Source organism: Salvia hispanica, chromosome 6 (genome assembly GCF_029641045.1).
Source record: "Salvia hispanica isolate PSC_SH4W2 chromosome 6, Shi_PSC_v1, whole genome shotgun sequence".
Lineage (NCBI taxonomy): Eukaryota > Viridiplantae > Streptophyta > Magnoliopsida > Lamiales > Lamiaceae > Salvia > Salvia hispanica.
Window position 1 is genome coordinate 14,309,862 of NC_142697.1, and position 20,914 is coordinate 14,330,775.

General features: G+C 36.4%; 2 protein-coding genes across 2 annotated transcripts; both read right to left on the bottom strand.

Moving 5' to 3' along the window:
- Positions 1-327: 327 nt before the first annotated feature.
- Positions 328-15,217, bottom strand: LOC125205732 (myosin-11-like). The gene is made up of 38 exons (XM_048104820.2): positions 14,935-15,217; positions 13,498-13,626; positions 12,636-12,779; positions 12,406-12,551; positions 12,160-12,316; positions 11,954-12,012; positions 11,668-11,827; positions 11,416-11,565; positions 11,179-11,315; positions 10,945-11,091; positions 10,738-10,839; positions 10,539-10,596; positions 10,367-10,468; positions 9,766-9,803; positions 9,442-9,568; positions 9,191-9,361; positions 8,882-9,013; positions 8,661-8,770; positions 8,396-8,456; positions 7,446-7,623; positions 7,056-7,261; positions 6,859-6,978; positions 6,450-6,548; positions 6,073-6,294; positions 5,402-5,541; positions 4,578-4,689; positions 4,449-4,493; positions 4,108-4,356; positions 3,455-3,619; positions 3,192-3,386; positions 2,958-3,101; positions 2,670-2,740; positions 2,482-2,581; positions 2,349-2,405; positions 2,207-2,263; positions 2,039-2,119; positions 1,842-1,924; positions 328-724 (listed from the first exon to the last, which is right to left on the bottom strand). Exons 1-38 carry the CDS (start codon positions 14,935-14,937, stop codon positions 598-600), a joined length of 4,584 nt encoding a protein of 1,527 aa, XP_047960777.1. The 5' UTR covers positions 14,938-15,217; the 3' UTR covers positions 328-597.
- Positions 15,218-16,818: 1,601 nt separating this feature from the next.
- Positions 16,819-18,720, bottom strand: AN3 (SSXT family protein). Its single transcript, XM_048102743.2, has 4 exons — positions 18,330-18,720; positions 17,574-17,650; positions 17,408-17,492; positions 16,819-17,328 (listed from the first exon to the last, which is right to left on the bottom strand). Exons 1-4 carry the CDS (start codon positions 18,408-18,410, stop codon positions 16,984-16,986), a joined length of 588 nt encoding a protein of 195 aa, XP_047958700.1. The 5' UTR covers positions 18,411-18,720; the 3' UTR covers positions 16,819-16,983.
- Between the last annotated feature and the right edge of the window lie 2,194 nt (positions 18,721-20,914).

Here is a 20,914-nt window from a genome sequence, read left to right on the forward strand (position 1 = left end):
ATCTTCAAAGATTGCAAAGATAGAAGAGAAACAATCAGAATTAGTATAGTTTTGCCATGTCAAGTCTCGCCATGTAGGATAAGTTTGCGTCGGAAATCTATCAGATTAGGTCGGATAGGAAATTTACACAATCCCATAAAGTTCATGACTTTTCCCAAACACTTAAAATTCACGAAAAAAACCAAACTATTTTGAAAATTTATGACTTTATGAGCAATTTAATCTTATAAAAAAGAAAAGAAATGGCAACATATATCATAAATATTTGGCAAACTAATCTCCTAGGCAGTAAACAGCTTTTTCTCTCTTACAAATAAAAACTGTACATGGAGAAAATATAACGGATTAAATTAAGTTAAACCGAATAAAATCCGTGGATGGTGTATTACAAAACATATAGTGGGACGTACTAAAAAAACAAAATATAACATGATCACCTATAACCTCAACAGTTATACAGCTTTTCCCTGGACTAACTCTTACTAGGGGAGGGGGATGTATCGTACTTGTCATAAGCCAGACTTACTCCAACACTAAATTACAATTATAATTGGAATTCAGACATCTTTAAACAAAGAATTTATATTGTTTAGCATCCTACTCACGAATGCGTGGTAGCAGAAAGCCGAATCCGGAGTTCTCACCCATTAGAGGAGGAGGATCAATGTCAGCGATGTCTATCTCATCCATTGACTTTGATATTTCATCCACGGAGAAAGGTATGCTGCAATTCACCATCAATTTCATCAAAAGTTGCCATATTTAGTAAAGAAGATAAGATACTGCTGAAAACACAAAAGAGAATAGAGCATATCTTTTAATATCTTGCCTGAGTCATAGATATTAGGATTTAGGTTTCAGTTTATCTACTTGCCTTTTCTTTGTCGGTTCTATCCCGAGTCAGATTAGAAGAGTCGAACCATGGATTTTAGAATTTTTATATATATATATAGGGGCGCACTAGGGTGCCCCCTTATTTAGAGTCACAACGTACATCCAATCTGGTGCTGTCACGTGGCACAAAACATGCAATATTTTAAACACAAATGCAATCTAGTTGTATATGCATTTCCGCAGATTGCATTTTAGTCGTAGGTAAATTGCATTTTATAGTATTGAGTTTTGCATTTTCACATAAATTGCATTTTATATTGTTAAGTTTTGCATTTTCACATATATAAATGCAATCCGTCCATATATAAAATGCAAATTAAACAGTCAATATCTAAAATGCAAAACTTAACAATAAAAAATGCAATCTGCATATAACAAAAATGCAATCTGCCGAAATTCATTTACAGCTTCTACAAATATATATTGCATTTTAGTTTTACAATATTGCATTTTTTTGCCACGCGGCTGCACCAGATTGGATGTACGTTGTAACTTTAAAATTAGTTGTTATACTAGTACATCTCTATATATATATCTATATACATTCATTGAGAACTAACATATTCTTGCTCTTAAATTCCCCCACAAATTCCACATAAAAGAGCATAAATACAAGTAAAAGGCTGGTATGTATGGACGTAAATACTCTATTGATAGAAGAGAGAAGAAGAATGTTCTTTGTTTCAATTTATTCAAGCTACAATGTCTACGGTTATTCAATCTCTCCATAGTTCTTTATTCTTTTCCATTCTCCCTTTAAAGTATATTACAAATGCCAAAAGTCTATACGTAAAACTTCTTCTCTCCGGTTTTAATCTCATGCCACCTTTTGAATCAAAAACCTCAAGACATCTTTTGAAGTTTTACATCTCAGGTCAGTTAAATATGTTTTTGATCTTATTATATTCATTGAAGTATATGCAGAATACCAGATAGTAGATGCTAACCTGGAATCGTCATCCAACAAAAACGAACTGCTTACTGCATTATTTGAATCTTCCGTCATCAACACTCTCATATTGGATATAACCTAATTGAAGTACAAAAAAAATGTTTTTTGATTAATGCAACCAAGATGCACGTTTACATAGTCCCTCTCTCTGCACGGTGGAGTTGAACCTAATTTGGTTTTAAAAAAACTTACTTCTGAAGACACGCTATGTGTGCCATACTTGTCATCCCAATACATCGTACTGATCCGGTACAATTGTTGAATGCTCAGCACCTGTTCATTGATAGGAAGAATATGTTCAAAAGTAATGAATGTACTATGAAACTCTCATTGAGTTTCAGCATGCAACATTCTACTCACTGGGCAAAGTTCATGACTTATCTCATCCAATGTTTTCTTCGGTTTTAGGTGTACAACCTGGAGTTTCAAAATTAATTTTATATGGTGTCTGAGGGAAAGTTAATAATGCTTATCAGATCTGGAACAACACTAAATACATTACCAGAAATCCAATGGCCTGTCTAATATGTTTGAGCTCATCCCAAGCTACACCTGCATACTGCATTATGTCTAAAGATATTAATCTCTTAGGATTTGCTAGGCTGAAAGAAAAACTAGAAGATACTTGGACGGACCTTTTCAGTTGCCGTGCTACACCACTGCTCTAATTCAGCAAGTCCAGCTTTAACATATTCCCCATTGCTAAATGAGCAACATTCTCGTCTTAATAGAAGACTGCAGTCATGAACAGTTTAATGGATGACATTTAAATTTAATGAGAACACTCAAGATCTTGAAAGAGAAAAGCAAACATATAGTAAACCTGTTGAATAGTTGAACATTGATAAAAGAAAATATCTGTGTGAACACCTTGCGGACTAACATAGGTGGTACCTGACAGGATGCAGAAGGAATATATTGACAACTGGTAAAACTGGTAAAAGGAATATATTGACAACAAACAGGTGGATTTCAGATAAACTAAATATCAAACAAAATTTTAAAGATTGGCACCTGCAAAACCAGCTGAGTTTGACCATAAAAATAAAATCCAAGAATCATCCAGATTAAACAAGAAAGATGGTTTATAGGAGAAAAAGTCTTTACTGACATGATTCTCTTTCAAAGTGTTCAAAAAGTTCCCGAGGCTGCTCACTATTCCCTGCCAGTGAGCAATCAAAGCTTGCTGGGCTGCTGTGTTTGGAACTGAACGAGATGACCCCTTAACTATGCTCGCTCTAGAAGTTCTTGGTGCCTGTTAATGGACACGTGCAACGTGTAGAATGTGATTAGAAAAGGACTGCATTGGCTTATTTTGGAGTAGGTACATGATCAATTTCAGTACCTGAATACATAAACCAAGCAATGGAGATATCTCCTTCTTTAGATTATCTCGTATCATTCCATAGATTTTCTCAACATATGCTGTAAGTTGCTGCTTGAACAACAAAGCAGGATATTTGGCTTCCACCTGGCGTAAGGTATCTACTCCACCAGGTAGGCCAGGAAGATTTACTCCTGGCGGAGTTCCTCGGAAGCTCTGAAAGAAGAGACAGATAAAAGTTGTCCACCCTTTCAATATAATCAGAAAGGGAAAGGAATCCATACATTTGACGTTGACATCCTGCCAAATAAAGTAGCTGTGGATGACCGACGACGTAGAGGAGCCATTCCAGCTGCACCACTTGCTTTCAGTGTACGCTGGAGGAGAAATAGTAGGGTAGAAGCATTTGATAACCAATAGGACAACATATCATTGTTTTCCTGGATTTTCTGAAAATGGAGAAAGCAGCATGTTTAAGAATTGTGATATAGTGAAAGGTATTAAAGGCAATAGAAAGAAAAAATCTCACTTGATCACTGATAACAGAAGTAACAATAACCAATCATGAATCCCAGGAAAATAATGCTGAAAGAATGAAAAACGCGAGTCCACAGGATCTTAATTCCAGCATATGTACTAATTCAATTACATAATTCTTCCACAAGAACAAATCTTTTAGCTCCATCCCTTTTTAGTGTAGCCCCACATAAATTTTTCAATTAAGGAAAACACGAGATAACTATCAAAACGAAAAGTAGGGATAGAGATCTCCACATCCCACATGGAAACTCTCAAGAATTGATCTCTACCAGTTCCCTAATTGTTCAAAACACTTAGGTGACGGCCAGTATGCAGATTATAAGTGGAAAATTGGAAATGGTTGAACCAAGAAATATCAGTCATATGGTTAGTATACACAAGGATGGAATGATTAAACCTCAATAGCATGACCTATTGTCTGGATGATACGGTCAAACACACTTGTCCGCTCAACTTCAAATGACCTCCACTGTAGAAGACACTTGTAGATGATACATGCTGCTATCGGCCTGTTTCCAGAAAAGCCCAAGGGCTGGGATATACAGCGAATGAGCAGCTCCTGATTTTCCTGTTGCTTCTCATTAAGTGATTTCTGAGGTCTGTCATCAGCTTCAAAAGATGTTGGGCTACGGGGGCTGTGTGCCTCCTAATACAATTTGAATTGCATGAAAGTTAAAGGCATAGTTAAAAAGGTAGCATTTTCAAGGAAATAACATTTAATGGAAGAACATTGATTACCACATGGAGCTTGATATCCCCAAACCCATGGCTACTATCAGTCCTCTGTGATTTGCAAATGCCATTAGCTTTCATATATCTGCATAGTCAAAAGGTCTCCATCAAACCACAAGGGAGTCGTGCATATACCTGCATGATTGATCTAGTGCGTCCAGAGAGAAATTTATTTGGCGCCATAGTCACAGCCTGTTGACGAAGAACTTTATTTTCTGACTCCACATTATTCAGCTTCTCTTCCACCCTGCGAGAGAGAAGTTTGTTTAGCTTTCAGCATTTGTCATATTTGCAAATGATACTATAAATGGTTGCTACGCCGGTAGCCATTACTGTCCTATTTCTTTCTAGAAGGAGCAATTTAGATTGCACTACCCCTCGAAGAATACTGTTGGCCATGCCAACGGCTCAATAGGAAATAAAAAATTCTGAAAGTCATGATCATAACTAGTCATTGTTGATTCGTTCATGGTGACATTTACATAAAACAAAAGACAGCTTTTGAGGAAAATGTAGAGACAGATGGATAGATGATGCAAACAACAGAAGAGGGTTCAGTCCATTGCAATGGTTTGAAAATAAATTAGGAGAAGCAACAGAAGATAAGCTAGCCAAGGGCGTGCAGAAAAGTGGAGGATGATGGTAAGGGTGGATAGATTATTCCACATTGTAAATCTGGTAAATTACCTTATTATTTAGTGGGAAGAGAACATATAAAGCTCATGGAATATCCAAATAAAGCTGATCTTGTCCATGATCCAATAGTGAATGCCTCATTCCACTCCCCCCGGCTAATACTATTCCAAGATAATTCACTGTTTTTCCATATAACCAGTTTAATGGACTATTTCTAGCTTTAAACCGTAGGGAGTAATTATAGATTATAATAGCGAATAAAGATGAAATATGCTCTTCTAATGTAAGCACAAATGGGAAACACTTCTTTGTCATTTGATTACCCTTTCAATGATTCCTGTAATTGTTGAATTTTCTTTTCTGCCTCCTCTAATTTTGCACGCCTCTCCTCACTAGATTCCTTTTCCAAAGCATAGTTCTTTCGCAATTCTTCAGAACTTTCCTGTTCATGTTGCAAAGAAACCTGCCAAGAAAATAGTTTAACCATAAATATTTTGAGCCCGTGGGAGAAGACTATTGAATCTTTAGCTGCTTTTCCAGCATATCCTAACTCAGTTTGGAAAAGGATGCATTCAGTATGACCTTTGAATTAGATTAATTCCTTGATCCATTAAAAGTGGCAGAATCCCTGTGTAAGCAGATCATTCACAGGTAACTAGTTCGAGCAGATACTCATATACCAGAGACTAGTATTGACTAGAAGTCTAAGTGTACATATACGGTTCAGTAATTCATTTTCCGTATTTTCCGTTATTTAGCACATAAGCCTGATCAAGATGTTTGTGAGATTAAATGGAGCTTCTAATAGAGTGATGTTACATGTATTATTAGAGGTCTCGGATGGAGACTTAAGCAAATGGCAAGAATAAATTGCTATGATCTGGAAAATACACATGCATGCTATGGCAGGTAGATCCCAAACAAAAAACTTGAAGGATATGAAATCAACTCTGCATGTAAATATGACTTATACATTAACATACCAGTGTCTCACCTTTATGTTGTCAAGTTCACCCTTTAAAGATTCAATTTTCTCAGTATCTTCAACATAAACTGGGGTTTCCTTGATAACAGGAGGTGCTTCTTCAATTGCCTTTTTGGAAGCTTCCCGTTCCTTGATAACTAGAGCATTCGCTTCATCAACTTTCTTCTGCATTTCTTCCATAGAACTCTGCAACTTTGCTATCTCTTGATTTTTTGCCTCTTCCAAGTCAACCTGCATGATGAATGAATGATATGAAAGCAAACATACACACCATCGATCAATTTTCAAGCTGTATTCGTTGTTTGCTTCTTTCAGTTGTCACGCAATGGATGCTATATATACACACACATCCAGAAGGCAATCACTTGCACAAGAAAATAGCATACCTTCAATCGTTTTTCAAGCTGTAAACGCCACGTGAGGTCCTCTAACTGTTTTTCTAGTTTATCTTTAGCCTCTTTGAGTGCACCTGTATCCCTTGCAGCCTGCAGAGGATTGCAAGAAGTGTTCTATAAGTTGGAAAGAAACAATATATCATATAACCAAAATCATATTTGCCATACCAGTCATAACTTACAGAATAATATTAAAAACATTTTTCTTATGCCCAAGGACAAAATTACGGGACTGTGTATGAGATGTTCTTCTGATAAATATGAAAGCCTTAATGCTGATATTAACTTTAAAATCAGTTTTCGATTGACAATGAAGGCAGTTTCAACAATATATCATGCTTCAGATATACAAGTTAGAGGAGAATTACTATTTCAATATTAATATGCTATTAACGCCTACCATTTTAAGCTTCCGCAGTTCTCTTTTGGCTACTCTTCCTCTCCATTGACATTGTGCAACTATGGCTCCCGTCTTTAGCTTTTTATAGTAAGATGAAGCTCTATGCCTCCGGCATTGAGTCTAAAAAATATAAGCCGCAAGCTGAAGGTTTCATAGGACACGCCAAAATTTTCTGTGACATAAAAATAAGTTGGTACCTGAATAATAGTCGCGGCTTTAGTTCGCTTCATATATCTAAATTTTTTATGTGCGTCCATGCTACGTAAACCTGTTTGTATAACAAGAACAGATCTCTGGAGTGTGTTATAAGCTTTTCTAGCTAGGAATTTGAGTGTGTTCCGTTGAACTTTCAATGCAGCTGCTTCTGTTTTCATGCTCCCGAAACGGTGGCATGCTAATCTGCCTGAAAGAGTAGAACAGCATAAAAATTCCATAGCAGACAAACTAGTGACTTGACTAGAAAAAAGGGAGGGGCGACACAGTTGCAAAACACCAAATGCACATCTCTAAAAAATACAAAGTAATTTAAACAGATTTTTACCACACTGCATAATACTTATCAAAAGCTCTAAAGTTCTAGGTGTCACCTCTGCAAAATGATTGCAGCTGTATGGAAGCCTCTCTCATAGCTATGAATCGTTTACGAGCAATATGTGTCCGTCTACGCTGTTGTATAATTTTTGCTGCAGAACTAAGAACTTCTGTTCGACGAGCATCCAGCTCAGCCATTTGACCTGCTCTTAGGAAGACCTTTGTTTTTCCTACCTGTATAGTGATTAAAAGATATTGAGTTAAGATTCCCTCTGTACCATTAAAAGAAGTACACAATGCATGAAATTACCATGAAGTAGAGCTGATATTGGGTGTGTAATATTCCAAGGGGTGTCAGTTAGCGTATATAGACAGGCAGTAGGTTCGTGAAGGTAAAAATGGTTTAATGGTGTTTAATACAATGGGAGGGGGAATTGAGTTTAGTTTTATGGACATTCTAACAACCAGTACTTGTTTCTAAATTAATTTGTTCAAATTTATTGACCATGTTTTAAGTGAATAATATTTTAGAAACACGAGTAGCAGGTCTTAATAAAAAAATGTGGCTCTCTTTGTTTCTTAATTAATCAATTCATTCTATCCTGGTGTAACCATCAGTTTTTCCATTTTAGACTCCAAGACCATGGCAAGGATGGAGTAGAAATGCATGAATGAAGCAGAGAAATGAGGGGTAAGCAAATTGAAGGAAGGCTGACCACAGAGGGAGATGGGAGAGTAGTGCAGAGGTAATGAAGCGGAGGGGAGCTCAAGAGATGATGGTTTTCAAGGATATTCTGGACTTCACAGTGCAATAGAAGAAACCTCTCTATGCCACAGAAACATTAATGCACACTTTTTTTTTAAATGTTTGTAAGGTGAGGGAAACACATTTAGTGGTTTACTTTAATTGGGTGAGAGATAGATACACACACACACAGAGGAACCATTACACTCAAACAGTAGTACTAGTACAAGGATTATTTTATGTAAAAAATTATCCTTATACCTGGAAACCTTTTATCCCTTTCTTTTCCAAAATCTTCTTGCATGCCAATTTTTCGTCATAACTGTGCATAAGAAAGAACTTTGCTTTTACAATATGATTCTTCCAAGAAAACAAGCTATTATATATAACAACAATTCAGCACCAGGATAGATAATAAGGGTGTATATAGCTTTTCTTGTATCAGCAATAAAACGACAGTAAATGAGCTGTTTGTTTAAGTATGTAACTGAGTACAGATTAGAGCCTCGAATTCATCAAGCTATACCTGCCTTGCAAAGCTTCAGTTGCAAGAAGCCCGAATCTGTTCAAGAATTCAAAAAAAGGACGGCGTGTCGGATATCCAGCACAACTTATCCTGATTGCTTCTAAAACACCCTGAATCAATAGTTTGTGATCAAACAAATAACAAACCTAAAACCAGATTGTTCTAATGCAGCCAATGGGAAGGATAAGACCAGAAGAGAATAAAATATCGAAATAACTTACACCGCAACGTAGCTGCTGCAGAATGTTCTGATTCTCAAATATAGCTGGTTTAAGAAGATTATTTGGCTTTACACATCTAACGTAGTGAGGTTCAGTAGCACTTAGAGTCTCCATCAATTGTTGTAGTTGCAACTGCATGAGGAGATAATGAATTTTAAAAAAAAAATAGTTTTCGTATGTCTCATTTTCCCAGAGAATAACGATGATAGATATATATCTTAAACAAAATTGTACTACTATCTTTTTTATGTGTTGGTGCACACACATAAAAGTAAAATTCCATCTGGAATTAATCATGAGCGCCTTAACCTTAAAACGGGAACCAATAGAAGAAAACTTCGCAGATTTTGAGCTCTCTTCAGCTATTGGAGGGAAAAGCCCTGCTACAAAAGGACATTTGGAAGCACCTAAAAGATCTTGATGTTCAGGTACAACATAGTCCTTATTTTTGTCCAAGAAATGGTCAGACTGGTATTGAACCTGAAAATTATATGATGTCGGAATTAAAAGCCTTGGCTTTTAAGCACAATGAGTTAAAGAGCGAGTGTAACATAACATGCCTCCCCAGCATAATGCCCAACAGTAAAATCGGTACGTGATAATTTTGGCTTGATGAAGCGCTTATGAACTTTAAAAGTCTGATAGAGCTTATTACAGAATGTCTCATGAGTTGATTTTGGGAACATACTGCAAAAAGTAAAGATATTATATTAGAAAATGGAATGTATAATTATTCATAGGCCTACAAGTTGTTCCAAGAAATAAATGAAACCAAATTGAGAAAGAACTAAATCTAGGGCTTACTAGGAAAATAATGTGAGAGGAATATATTCTCAAAATAATGACGGAGAAAAAAGAAATGCAGGATAACTAAAAAGCATTACCAAGCTTCATCGAGGAGAGCAATAATGCCACCAGGTTTCTGCAAAACAATTAGTCTTAGTTCTGGTTAAATACAAAATCAAAGATGAAATGCATACATCATAAGATGAAGATCGTAGGCCTTATGCTTATAAGTATGCTTCTTAAGGAAGATAAGATCAAGGGTAGTGTATGCATCATAAAATTAATACTCCCTCCGTCACTGAAAAGTATGAAGATTCGGTTCGGCACGGGTTTTAATATATAATTGATAAAGTAAGAGATAGATAAAGGGTAGTGTAAGCTAGTGTCAGTAGAGAGTGGGCTCCACATCACTAGTAGTGTAGTGTAATGGTATAAGTTGTAACTAAAATAATGTGTAAGGGGTAATGTGTTTTTTAACTGTACAAAATTAGAAAGTTCATACTTTTCAAGGACCGACTAAGTATTATAGAAAGTAAGTGTGCGAACTGGACACGATATGCATAAAAGAAGAAGAGAAGGTGAAGTTCTTCGGAAAACAAGTTGCCAATGACATTAAATATTAATATGGAAAATTTAACAAAATTCTCTTTAGCAGATTAGCATTTCAATGTTGTGCACACCTATCTCACTGGGAAGTACCTTTTCAATTAGATCTAACACATCTTGGTTGTCGACAAACTCAATGTAGCTCCAATCAATCTCCTCCTTCGTGTATTCTTCTTGTTCCATTTTAAAGACATGCTGCAAGTAGAGCAGACTTAGCAAGCATATAATGGGAGATAGCTATACAACCAGCTGATATCAATATAACCTGATTAAAATGTTGCTGCAGCTTCTCATTTGTAAAGTTGATGCAGAACTGTTCAAAACTGCATAGTATAATATGCTTTTGTTATAAGAAATCAGTGGTAGAGCATTTCCCACCACGAGAACTACAGCACTGCTGGGTTATTATGGTGGTCAACATAGGGGAAGTGGGGAACCAGTACTAAATCAGATAAAGTTCCTACCTGTTGTGTTTGAAGCTCTCGAAACCATAAATGTCAAGGACCCCAATCAGATATTTTGAGTTTTTATCTTGCCCAATTGAGTTATTGATCTTATTCACCAGCCTACACATGAATCACCATAAATTAGAAATATTTTTAGCATTTTATTAACTTCATTTTAGATCTCTATAATCTATTAGAAAAATTGACAAGCAAAGAGCTGAATACCAGTCAAACAGTCTAGAATATAACGTCTTAGCTAATCCATCCCTGCTAAATGTAGCACTAAGAGGATCAAGGCTTCTCTTGATAACTTCTTCAGGAGTGATCATCACACGTTTACAAAGTGCATCTTCCAATGCAAGAGGGTCACACCTAAGACAGAGTAGTAAAAATTTTCACCATCTGACCATCTAGAATGCAGTATGGGAGGATTAACATGAAAATTAGAGGCTAACATACATTAGAAGTTCAGCAGTTGTTTTCAGGTGAAACTTGGCTTTGTCATCTTTAGGGATTGATGAGTCGACTTCTTTTCCCTTTCCAAATTCAATATTACCGATGTGAAGAATGGCAGCAACTACCCTGAATATTGCTTCCTAAGACCGTGAGAAGGGGAATTAATGCGTGAGTGAGTGAGATGATAGATACTTATAGTATTTCACTGGAGGTTATGGACATAAACAACATAGGATATACCTGCTCCAATTTACTTATTCCAACAATATCCATTGCTCGTCTAGTCTCAAGATACTCACTGGCATCACTTACACCAACCAGCTCATAGCATTTTGATTGGTTAAGATAGTGATATGATTTAGGATTATCTAACTTGTACTTGTCAATTTCCTGGAAGGGAATGCATTTGCAGCAAGTATAAGAACTTCTTTTCAATTATGGTGAAGGAAAGCATTACCAAAAGCATTAAGCAGTAACAAAGAACTAGAATACCTCTTTTGGTGCTGCACATAAGAGGTAAAAGCAATGATAGTTGCGCTCAGGATCAGAAACTTGGCAAACTCGAGATCTTTCAAGAAGGTAGGTTCTGATAGCTGCTCCAGATATTCTCCCATGCTTGTCAAACTGAATCTCCACAAATTTACCAAATCGGCTACAGTGTGTAAACAACATATGACATAAGGCACTTGACTTCATTATTGATTATGTAAAATTTCAGTACTTTCATTAGGAGATGAATAGGAAATCCACAAGTGCAAAAGTGTAAAAAGGGTTTCACCTGGAATTGTTATTTCTAACAGTTTTAGCATTGCCAAATGCTTCAAGAACAGGGTTCGACTGCATTCACATGATAGTAAGCCTAGAGTTAATTATGCTGCATTTGTTTGCTCCAGTGACAAAATATAGCAAGCCAAAAGTGACTTTGCTAACAGTCTAACACCAATTTTAACTACTATCACTAAATAGATTTATCGTGTATCATACTTCAAGGACTTGTTGTTCAACAGTGCGTCCTTCTGTAACTGCGCGGCCTCCTAAATAGGCTAGATACCTCATAAGCATTTTTGTGGTCTCAGTTTTACCCGCTCCACTTTCACCACTAACCAGAATAGAGTTGCTCTTCCCTTCATTTATCATGGCCCTGTTTCCAGTAAAAATATCATTATGTAGTTTATTTGATACATTTTCATAATTGTGCTTCATCTGTTGACAAAGTTTGATAAATTTAACCTGTATGCAACATCAGCAATTGCAAAGACATGAGGGCTGAGATCTCCGAGAGGAGCTCCCTTGTATTGTTGCATCATGTGTGAATTATACAAATGAGCCAATTTTTGGAAAGGATTTATAGCAATCAGAATATTTCCAGTGTATGTCTGCACATACAATTACCAATGATTAGACCAAATCGGGGAAAAGTGATATGATTATCAATAGCTTGGATAACCGAGGAAGCATACATAAATTTCATTGAGTTCATATCTCTTTCTCAGATTGGCCAGCACTCCAGGCTCATGCAGGTAAGATAGCTTTGTCATGTCATCAACACCTGCAGGAGGAGCTTCTGTATCTTTAGGATAAAGTTTCGATAACTTGGCAACAACCTGTAAAAAAACAAGGAAAGTCCCTATCAATGAGTCTGTTATTGAAACTGGACTATATATTAAATTTCATATCACCATACTTCGTGGATATGAAAAATAAGCTAACTACAGAGTTCTATTGTAATCCAGCAACAAAGTACATGTGCATGAGGTGCAGGGTTGTGAACCTTATGTGAATAGATAGAACAAGACTAAATATACAACAGCAACAGTAAAGTCCAACTATCAAATGTATATTCAGCTGTTACTTCCTAAATTGTTTTCTGTAACAAGCACCACTAGCAAGCAAAGTCATAGTTCTATCCATATATAGAAATGAACTGATTACATAACTACAAATTCAACAAAGGACTCTAAATGTTACACTTGCCTTATTCAAGAATAAAGCATGCACCACATGAGGTGGCAGGGATTAAAGTAGCATACTGAAAGTTACAAGTAATGCCAACAGTTTAACTAAGAGTTCGCATGTTATAAAAAACAAGCTAATGTGACCAAGGTTGAAGGCAAGATGCAAATCTAATAGCAAGATCGATGAGGAATTGTTATAACAAGTCTAGAATAAAAATGTGATGAAGATCATAATGGGAGATGAATTTTGTACGTCCTGCAATGACTTGTGGCGGTATATGATTTCTTCTATATACTGCACCGTTTACTAATCATAGAAGGATACATAAGCATATAAAAAATAGTAAACCAAGTATCCAAAACATACCTCCTTCCCATCACTCCTTTGGATCACAGCTTCTTGGCCATTGATTTTGGTAACCTGCCCATCAATCCAAGCCACTGCAGGGTCTTCAGCCCAGACATGGGATCCAACAATTATGTTCACTGGAGTACCCTGTTAGAAGTTCAACGTTGCTGGTGATAAGTTACATTCTTAAATAATGATAAGATCTTGTAATTTCAACAAATTTAGTACATAAAAAATAGATCTCGAGTATATGACAAGATTAACCAAGCCTATATTCTAAAAGTAACATGTACATTCCTCTAGAGAAGAGAATTATAGTACTATTAATAACTGAGTTGCCTTAATTTGACATCATCAGTTTGGTTATCTGGGTAGATGAGACTGCTTGAACTAGAAAACAGTGATCTTATACATCTGACCTAGTCACTCTAATTATCTCTTCAAAAGCAATTATAAGTTTACTGATAAAACAAAATGTTTAACTTAAGTTGCTGAGTATTCTAACATTTCAACTTACAGTGGTTAGTCATATCAACGCTCATATATATGACTATTGATCCTTCACATTGCTGGAGAATCTCTAATTGCAATTCGTTGGTGGATTTGTTCAGAGATCAAGTTTGGCACAAATGGAGAAAATCATTTCACATTAAGTGAAAAAGAAGAGAAAACATCAAATAAGTCTCGTCACTCGGAGGATAACATTTTTGTTAGAGATTTAGGTGCATGCAATGCGATAAAGTGACAATGTTTCAGACAAAATCCATAGTTTATCGGACCTTTTGAATTTGAGAAGCCAGCAACCAATAATATGTTACTATATCCCATTATAACATCTGCTAAGGGCACTTGAGCAAGCCAGCCCTTTTATGACTTTAATTAAAAAAATTATTCATGGTAGAAAAGGATATGTAATCATTCAAGGAAGTTATCTTTTTAATGGAACTATTCGAGAATCCGTGTTATTTGAGGTTCATGAGCAAGGGCAGCAGTGAGCTTTAGTTTAGTTAAGTTTCAAGTTTAAAGCTCAAACTCAAGCTCGTACATATGGACCAAATTTCTTTTTAAAAACAGTTGACCACAATCCACAATAGGAGTAATACTTTCTTCAATCTGAACCTTCTCAAACAGCATCCTCGTCACAGTTAATATCGATCCAATAGAAAACATATTAAGTAGCAGAAACTAGGTAACATGATGAGAGGAGGATTACTTGCCACTAAGTGTTGTAATTGCTAGAAGCTGAGATTTCGAAAAGGCAAATCATAGTATTAAGCCTAAATCGATCTTACTAAAAATCAGTCATCACATACGGAAAGACCTCTCTCTATAAATTAAAGATGTATTCAATAAAGAGTCGATCTATCTATAGGGGTTCCTTAATTCTCATCTCGATTAAACTAGATGAATACGTTGTACAGCAATCTATTCTCAGAAATTGAACACAAAACGTACCATTTCTAGATCTTAAATTTGTAATTTCTGAGTGGCCTTCTCATCATCTGTCTGGAAAGGTGTGCATGTGTTGGGTTGAAGAATACGCCGCGTTTCTTCTGATAGGAAAAGGAAGCATGCAAATGCGAGTATTCTGTAAGTGTCTCCATAGCTTTTGCATGGCATTGCTCCTGCAACTTCGGATCTTAAGCTCTTCCTTGGAAATTTGTGGCTTACAAAAAACGCACCCTTTCCCATTTCTATTTCCTTTCTCGACTATCGTAATTTTTCACAATCTTTCTTTACTTTTCTTTTCTTTTTCCCAACCATAACATATGTATTTTTGTATTTTGTTTCATGTGGCAATTTTGTTACGAAATGAATTGAAATTTTTGTAAGTTGCTGGGGACTTTTATAAATCATCCAAAACGCGATTAAGAGATAGTACTGCATGTGTACTTTAAACCTCTAAACATGTTATAAATGTTGAATGTAAATTGCAATTTCAAAAACTAAATCATGATACGAGTAAACTCGTATAGGGAGATAACTGCGAGAGATCGCAGAGAAGATATTGATTCGTTCGCAGGGAAGATTCCGCAGATATACTCGTATCACATGACATGCAAATCGATGTCCGTTATGTAGTTGGTCGATACCTCTTATTGATTAATACTATCATAAAATATTAAACTACGAGAATTTATCAAATTGGTCATTAAACTTTCTACTCCCTCCGTCCCAGCTAAGATGAAACATTCCTGAGCCGGCATGGGATTTTAGGAGTTATTGGTTAATGTGTTTAATTGGAAAGAGAAAATGTTGATGGAAATATTAAAATAGAGAGAGAAAAAAATATGGATATTTTAATAAGGGTGGAAAAAAGTGATTGAGTGTATTAACTAGAGAGAGAAAATTTCCAAAAAAGGAAATGTGTCTTCTTAGTTGGGACAAACTAAAAAGAAAAACGTGTCATCTTAAGTGGACAGGAGGAGTAATAATTTATTTTAGAAATATTGGCATCTAATATCACAAAACTTTCAAAAAGTTAGATTTTTCCCACAAACTTTAAAATTTGCAAATAATATCACGAACTTACCCCAGGTTTGTTTTTTCCCACGAATGAAAAAATTCCCACAAATAATATTATGATACGAATTTTTTTCATAATTTCTCGACAACAATTTTGAGAGTTTCAAGTTTTTCAATCTTTTAAAAAAGTTTTCCTTGAAGCACACCCTCCAAAATTGTTTTTCAATTTATTAAAATAACATGATTTTTTTCATTCGTGGAAAAAAATAAACTCGAGGTAAAATTCGTGATATTATTTGTCAATTTTAAAGTTCGTGGGAAAAATCTAACTTTTTGAAAATTTTGTAATATTAAAGGTCAATATCCCTTTATTTAAAAATGAATGTTGCACTGTGTGTTAAATCATTTAAAGTTCAATTTTTATTTTTTATTCGAAATAATAATTCAAATGCCAATAATGAGTGAGAAAAAAGGCAGCCAAACTATCAAATATAAACCTAATACTATAAGCATAAAAATCATATATCTATATAAAGCAACACATAATTGGTAAAAGTCAAGAAAATTTGCTCATTTATGTTGTTTGATACCTTGAGCATTAACTTAATGAAATGATTCAGTGATCACCTAGCATTTTGTTAGCACATAGTAATTGGTAAATGACACTTGACACTAAAACTGAACTAATTAAAACTACAACTAAAATTTCAAATCCAGATTGGTCCTATGCAAGATTTTTAAATAATCAATCATACGATTCATGAACATACATAGAATTTCAACTCACAAGAAATGGAGCAAATTCATAACGTAACTAAGAATAGGGACGATGTTTGCAAGCAAAACGAATAAGAAGCAAAACATAAAAGAGCATGCCAAAGAAAAAAATTAAAACTAGAAATATACATTATATGATAAGTAGCATAAGTAGTCTAGATAAGATCCTGGTGATTCCGATACCAAATAAAAGTTTGTTCCGCTAATTAGATTACAAGTTGACAAGAAGCAACTCTTCCCTTCCCCGCTTACCTTTTAACCTCAATTCCCATCTTCGGAGCTTTTTAAGTAGAGCGTCTCGCCTCCGTCGCCGCGGCCCTCGCTCCCCATATCCTGCTTGCCCATACCCCTCCCGTCGCTGCTGCCCCCGCGCACAAAGTCCGGGAATCCGAGGCCCGAGCTGGCAGCGGCGCTGTGAGGCTCGCCCTGCAGCATGAGGCCCCCGGAGCTCATACCGAGCTGGTTGTGCAGGGCCTGCTGCTGCAGCGACGGATACGGCTGGGATCCGTACAGCATAGAGGAGCGCGCTGCCATGAGGGACTGCTGCTGAGCCTGCTGCAGGTAGTGCGCGCTGCCCGCCTGCATCATCCCGCCGCCCCCCGCATACTGCAACTATTCTTGTCAGTATACAAAGCCAAAGCAGTTGGTTAGTTAGAAACTTAATTAGTTAATAATACTACTATACCTGAGAATGCATGGTTGGCGGTTGGGGCTGTGAATCAGCAATGGCGGCGAGATACATCAAGTTTCTTTGAAGTCTCGCTTGGTTCCTGCAGGCAACACCAAATCAACAACTCTAAGTTTACTAGTACAAACCTAAATCATCAACTTTTCAACCAAAACATACTTACTCCGCACACTCACTAAGCTTTCCCGAGTTTTGGCTCTCCACAATCTTCAGAATCAGCGATTTGTTCTCATCCAGATACTACAAAGAAATCAAAATATTGAAAGACATGGAAGTAGAGAACATAGAAGTGAGAGAGAGGGACAAAAAGGGTATTCATTTGATCAAAAGTGAGAAACCCTAAATAAGCAAAATTAAAAATCCCCAACTCCCAAAGGATGCGCATATATTCTAGTGAACCAATATGTATATACAACAACAGACGAAGAGAAATAGCCAATTAACCCCACAAAGATTGCAATTTTAAACAAATAGATATAGTGGAAGAATCTCAAAATGAAGAATAGATTAATGAGAGACATAAATAAAAAAGGGGTCTTTGTAAAGGTTCTGAAACATCCATATCAGTGTGAAAAGGGAAGAGCAGAAAGTCCTCCTTTTACACCACCAACACCAAATCACCAAATAAATGGGAAAAAGGAGGCATTTAATTTAAGAGACGCAGAGTTTATAAAATGAAAAACATTAAACTAATCGGCAACCGAAAAAAGAGAGGAACATGTATGTATATAATGTGCAAAACTCGTTGATCTGAAGATTTGTGAGCAGAAAAGTTGGCAGAAATGCAAGAAGAAAGCAGGTATTGAGGCAGACAAAAGTGAAAGAGAAAGAGCAGGATAAGAGCAGAGATAGAGAAAGAGAAGGAGGTGGGGAAGAAGAGAAGAGAAGAGAAGAGAAGAGAGGGGGAAGGGGGGGAAACCTGTTGAATATGATCAGTTGTGACGTTGCTGGGATAGTAGGCTGCCATCATGGGCTGCATCTGCATCAGGTGCTGCTGCATGCCTCTCTCTTTTATATCCACCCTACCACACAAAAACACACACACAGCAACAGACTGACCCCTCTCTCTCTCTCTCTCTCAAAATATCAAGATTCCTACTATCTCTTTCTATCCCTCTGTAAGTTTGACTGTGTTAACAAGAAAGACTGGAGCTGCAAGGAGAAATATGGCCCCTCCTGTTTTGGGTCTATCTCTTCACAACCCCGCTTTATATTTGTAACTTGGAGTTCAAGAACTCAACCTAACTCTCTCTAATAAACAAGATTAACAAGATTAATATATACTCGTAATAATCTGGGGAGCAGTGGGCAACGTGTATATTATAATTGGAACAGTGACATAGGTACTAGTGGCTGAGGATATTTGCTTGTACTACGTGAATTAAAAAAGTGGATTGTAATTGTACTCATAAATATAATAGAAAATGAATGGATTGTTTATGTGGTGTGTCGCTGTCAGTGTGTGAGGTGTAGGAGAGAGAAAAGAATCTGGCAAAGGACAGAGGGAGGGACCGAGGCAGGCAGGCAGCAGCAGCAGCATTATTGAGTGAATTGAAAATTTAAGGGGAGTTTTCACTTTGGGGTTTGGTCTGCTGCCGTTGCTCTGTCGATCAAAAAGTTGGTCACGTGATGGATGCTGATAGAGACTCGTTCGCACAGGAGAGAGAAACACAAACATCTCACCTCTTCATTCCTAAACATCTCACCTCTTCGTTCCAAAAAAAATTGTCCCACTTTCACAAGGCATAGATTTTAAAAAACGTAGTGAAAATTGAATTGAAAAAATTAGAGGATCGCGGGATTCACTATAAAAAATGATAAAAGTGAAATAGGACAAATTTTGAGAGACGAATGAAAATAAAAAAATGGGACAAATTTTAAGAGACAGGATAAATTTTGGTGGACGTAATAATTAATTGAACAACTATTTTTATGTGGACAGAGTTTAGTTATTTTGTGGTTATTGGTTACCTCTATAAATGCTTAATTGGTATACCTAAGTTTTTCGTTTACAAAAATATGAGCAGCATTATGTTAGGTAAGTGAGGTCATATAATTACTAATTATGGCTGCTCACATTTTTTTGTCCTCGTTTCAATTTTCCAAACTCTTATTTCTAAATTGACTACATCGGTATTATCCTACTATCTCCGTCCCACGATACATGTTTTGCATGTTATTTCGTTTTATAATAAGAGTCATATTTTATTTTTATCATAAATGGAAAGTAGTTCCCACATTCCACTTACTTCACTCACATTTTATTACTCACTCCGTCCCACTTTAAAAGTCCCGGTTTACCATTTTTGGGTGTCCCACTTTAGGAGTCACGGTTGAAATATTTCATAAATGGCATTAGGCCCCACATTCCACTAACATTTTTCCACTCACATTTTATTATAAAACTAATATAAAAAAATAGGACTCACATTCCACTATCTTTTTTCACCAACTTTCCTTTGCATTTCTTAAAACTCGTGTCGAACTCAACCGAGACTCTTAAAGTGGGACGAATGGAGTATTAAACTAATATAAAAAGCGGGTCTCATATTCCAATAACTTTTCCGACACACTATTCTTACATTTTTTAAATCCTGTGCTCACAATAAGAGTGACTACTTCATTTAGAGTATCCACAGTGGGAGGGCCGCGGTCCTTGGCCCGGATTCGGCCCAGGCGCGACCCCCCACTACCGAGGTGCAAGGTGGACGAGGCCCAGGGGGTGCACGAGAGAGGGCCGAGCTCTCGGCCAGGCCGAGGCCCTTGGGCACGCGACTCGGCTCGCCACTGCAGGGGCCGAGAGCCGCGGCCCAAGCCATGGTTTCAATGTTTTTTTTTCAGTTTTTGTGTTAATTTTAGGGTTTTGGAGAAGATGAAGCCGAGAGAGAGAGTGTGTGTATGTGACAAAAATTAAACGGCAGTTTTCAAAAAAAATTGCATTAATTTAGCATTAATTTAGGAAATAAATCAATCTCAATCACTAAATCCCTATTAAATTGGTCAACTTTTTAATTAAGGATTGTGATTTCACACCCTAATTACGGAAATAATTAAAATTCAAATTTTCAATAAATATATTTACTTGTAATTGTCAAATTTTTTAAAATTAATTTAGATTTTTTTAATATTATTGTCCAATAATTTTTGTTCTAGCTAAATTAAAATATAACAAAAAATGTAAGAAAATCATTTTAATTGGTGGCCTAGTGGCCAAGTTTTCATGGGCAGGGCCAAGTTTGTTGGGCATGCCCAAGAAATGGTGGTTTGGGCATGCCCAAGAGGGCCACCACTGTGGACACTCTTATGGAAAGTTTTCAATAAATAATAACCCTACACATCATTTCACTAACAATACTTTTCACTTACTTTTTCTCCTTCTCTCTTACTTTTTTCCCTTCTCTCTTACTTACCAATTCTACATTAAAACTCATGTCATACACAAATTGTTCTATTTTTCATGGACGGAGGAAGTACTAATAAATACTCCCTTCGTCTCGGCCTAAG

Coding starts and splice junctions, on each gene's coding strand:
- AN3 (XM_048102743.2), bottom strand. CDS start 18,410: ATGCAGCAGCACCTGATGCAGATGCAGCCCATGATGGCAGCCTACTAT. Junction 17,493..17,573: donor AAGCTTAGTGAGTGTGCGGA/GTAAGTATGTTT, acceptor TGTTGCCTGCAG/GAACCAAGCGAGACTTCAAA. Junction 17,329..17,407: donor CGCCAACCATGCATTCTCAG/GTATAGTAGTAT, acceptor GAATAGTTGCAG/TATGCGGGGGGCGGCGGGAT.
- LOC125205732 (XM_048104820.2), bottom strand. Junction 7,262..7,445: donor GCTGCAATCATTTTGCAGAG/GTGACACCTAGA, acceptor CTACTCTTTCAG/GCAGATTAGCATGCCACCGT. Junction 4,690..5,401: donor TTACAGGAATCATTGAAAGG/GTAATCAAATGA, acceptor TCTCTCTCGCAG/GGTGGAAGAGAAGCTGAATA.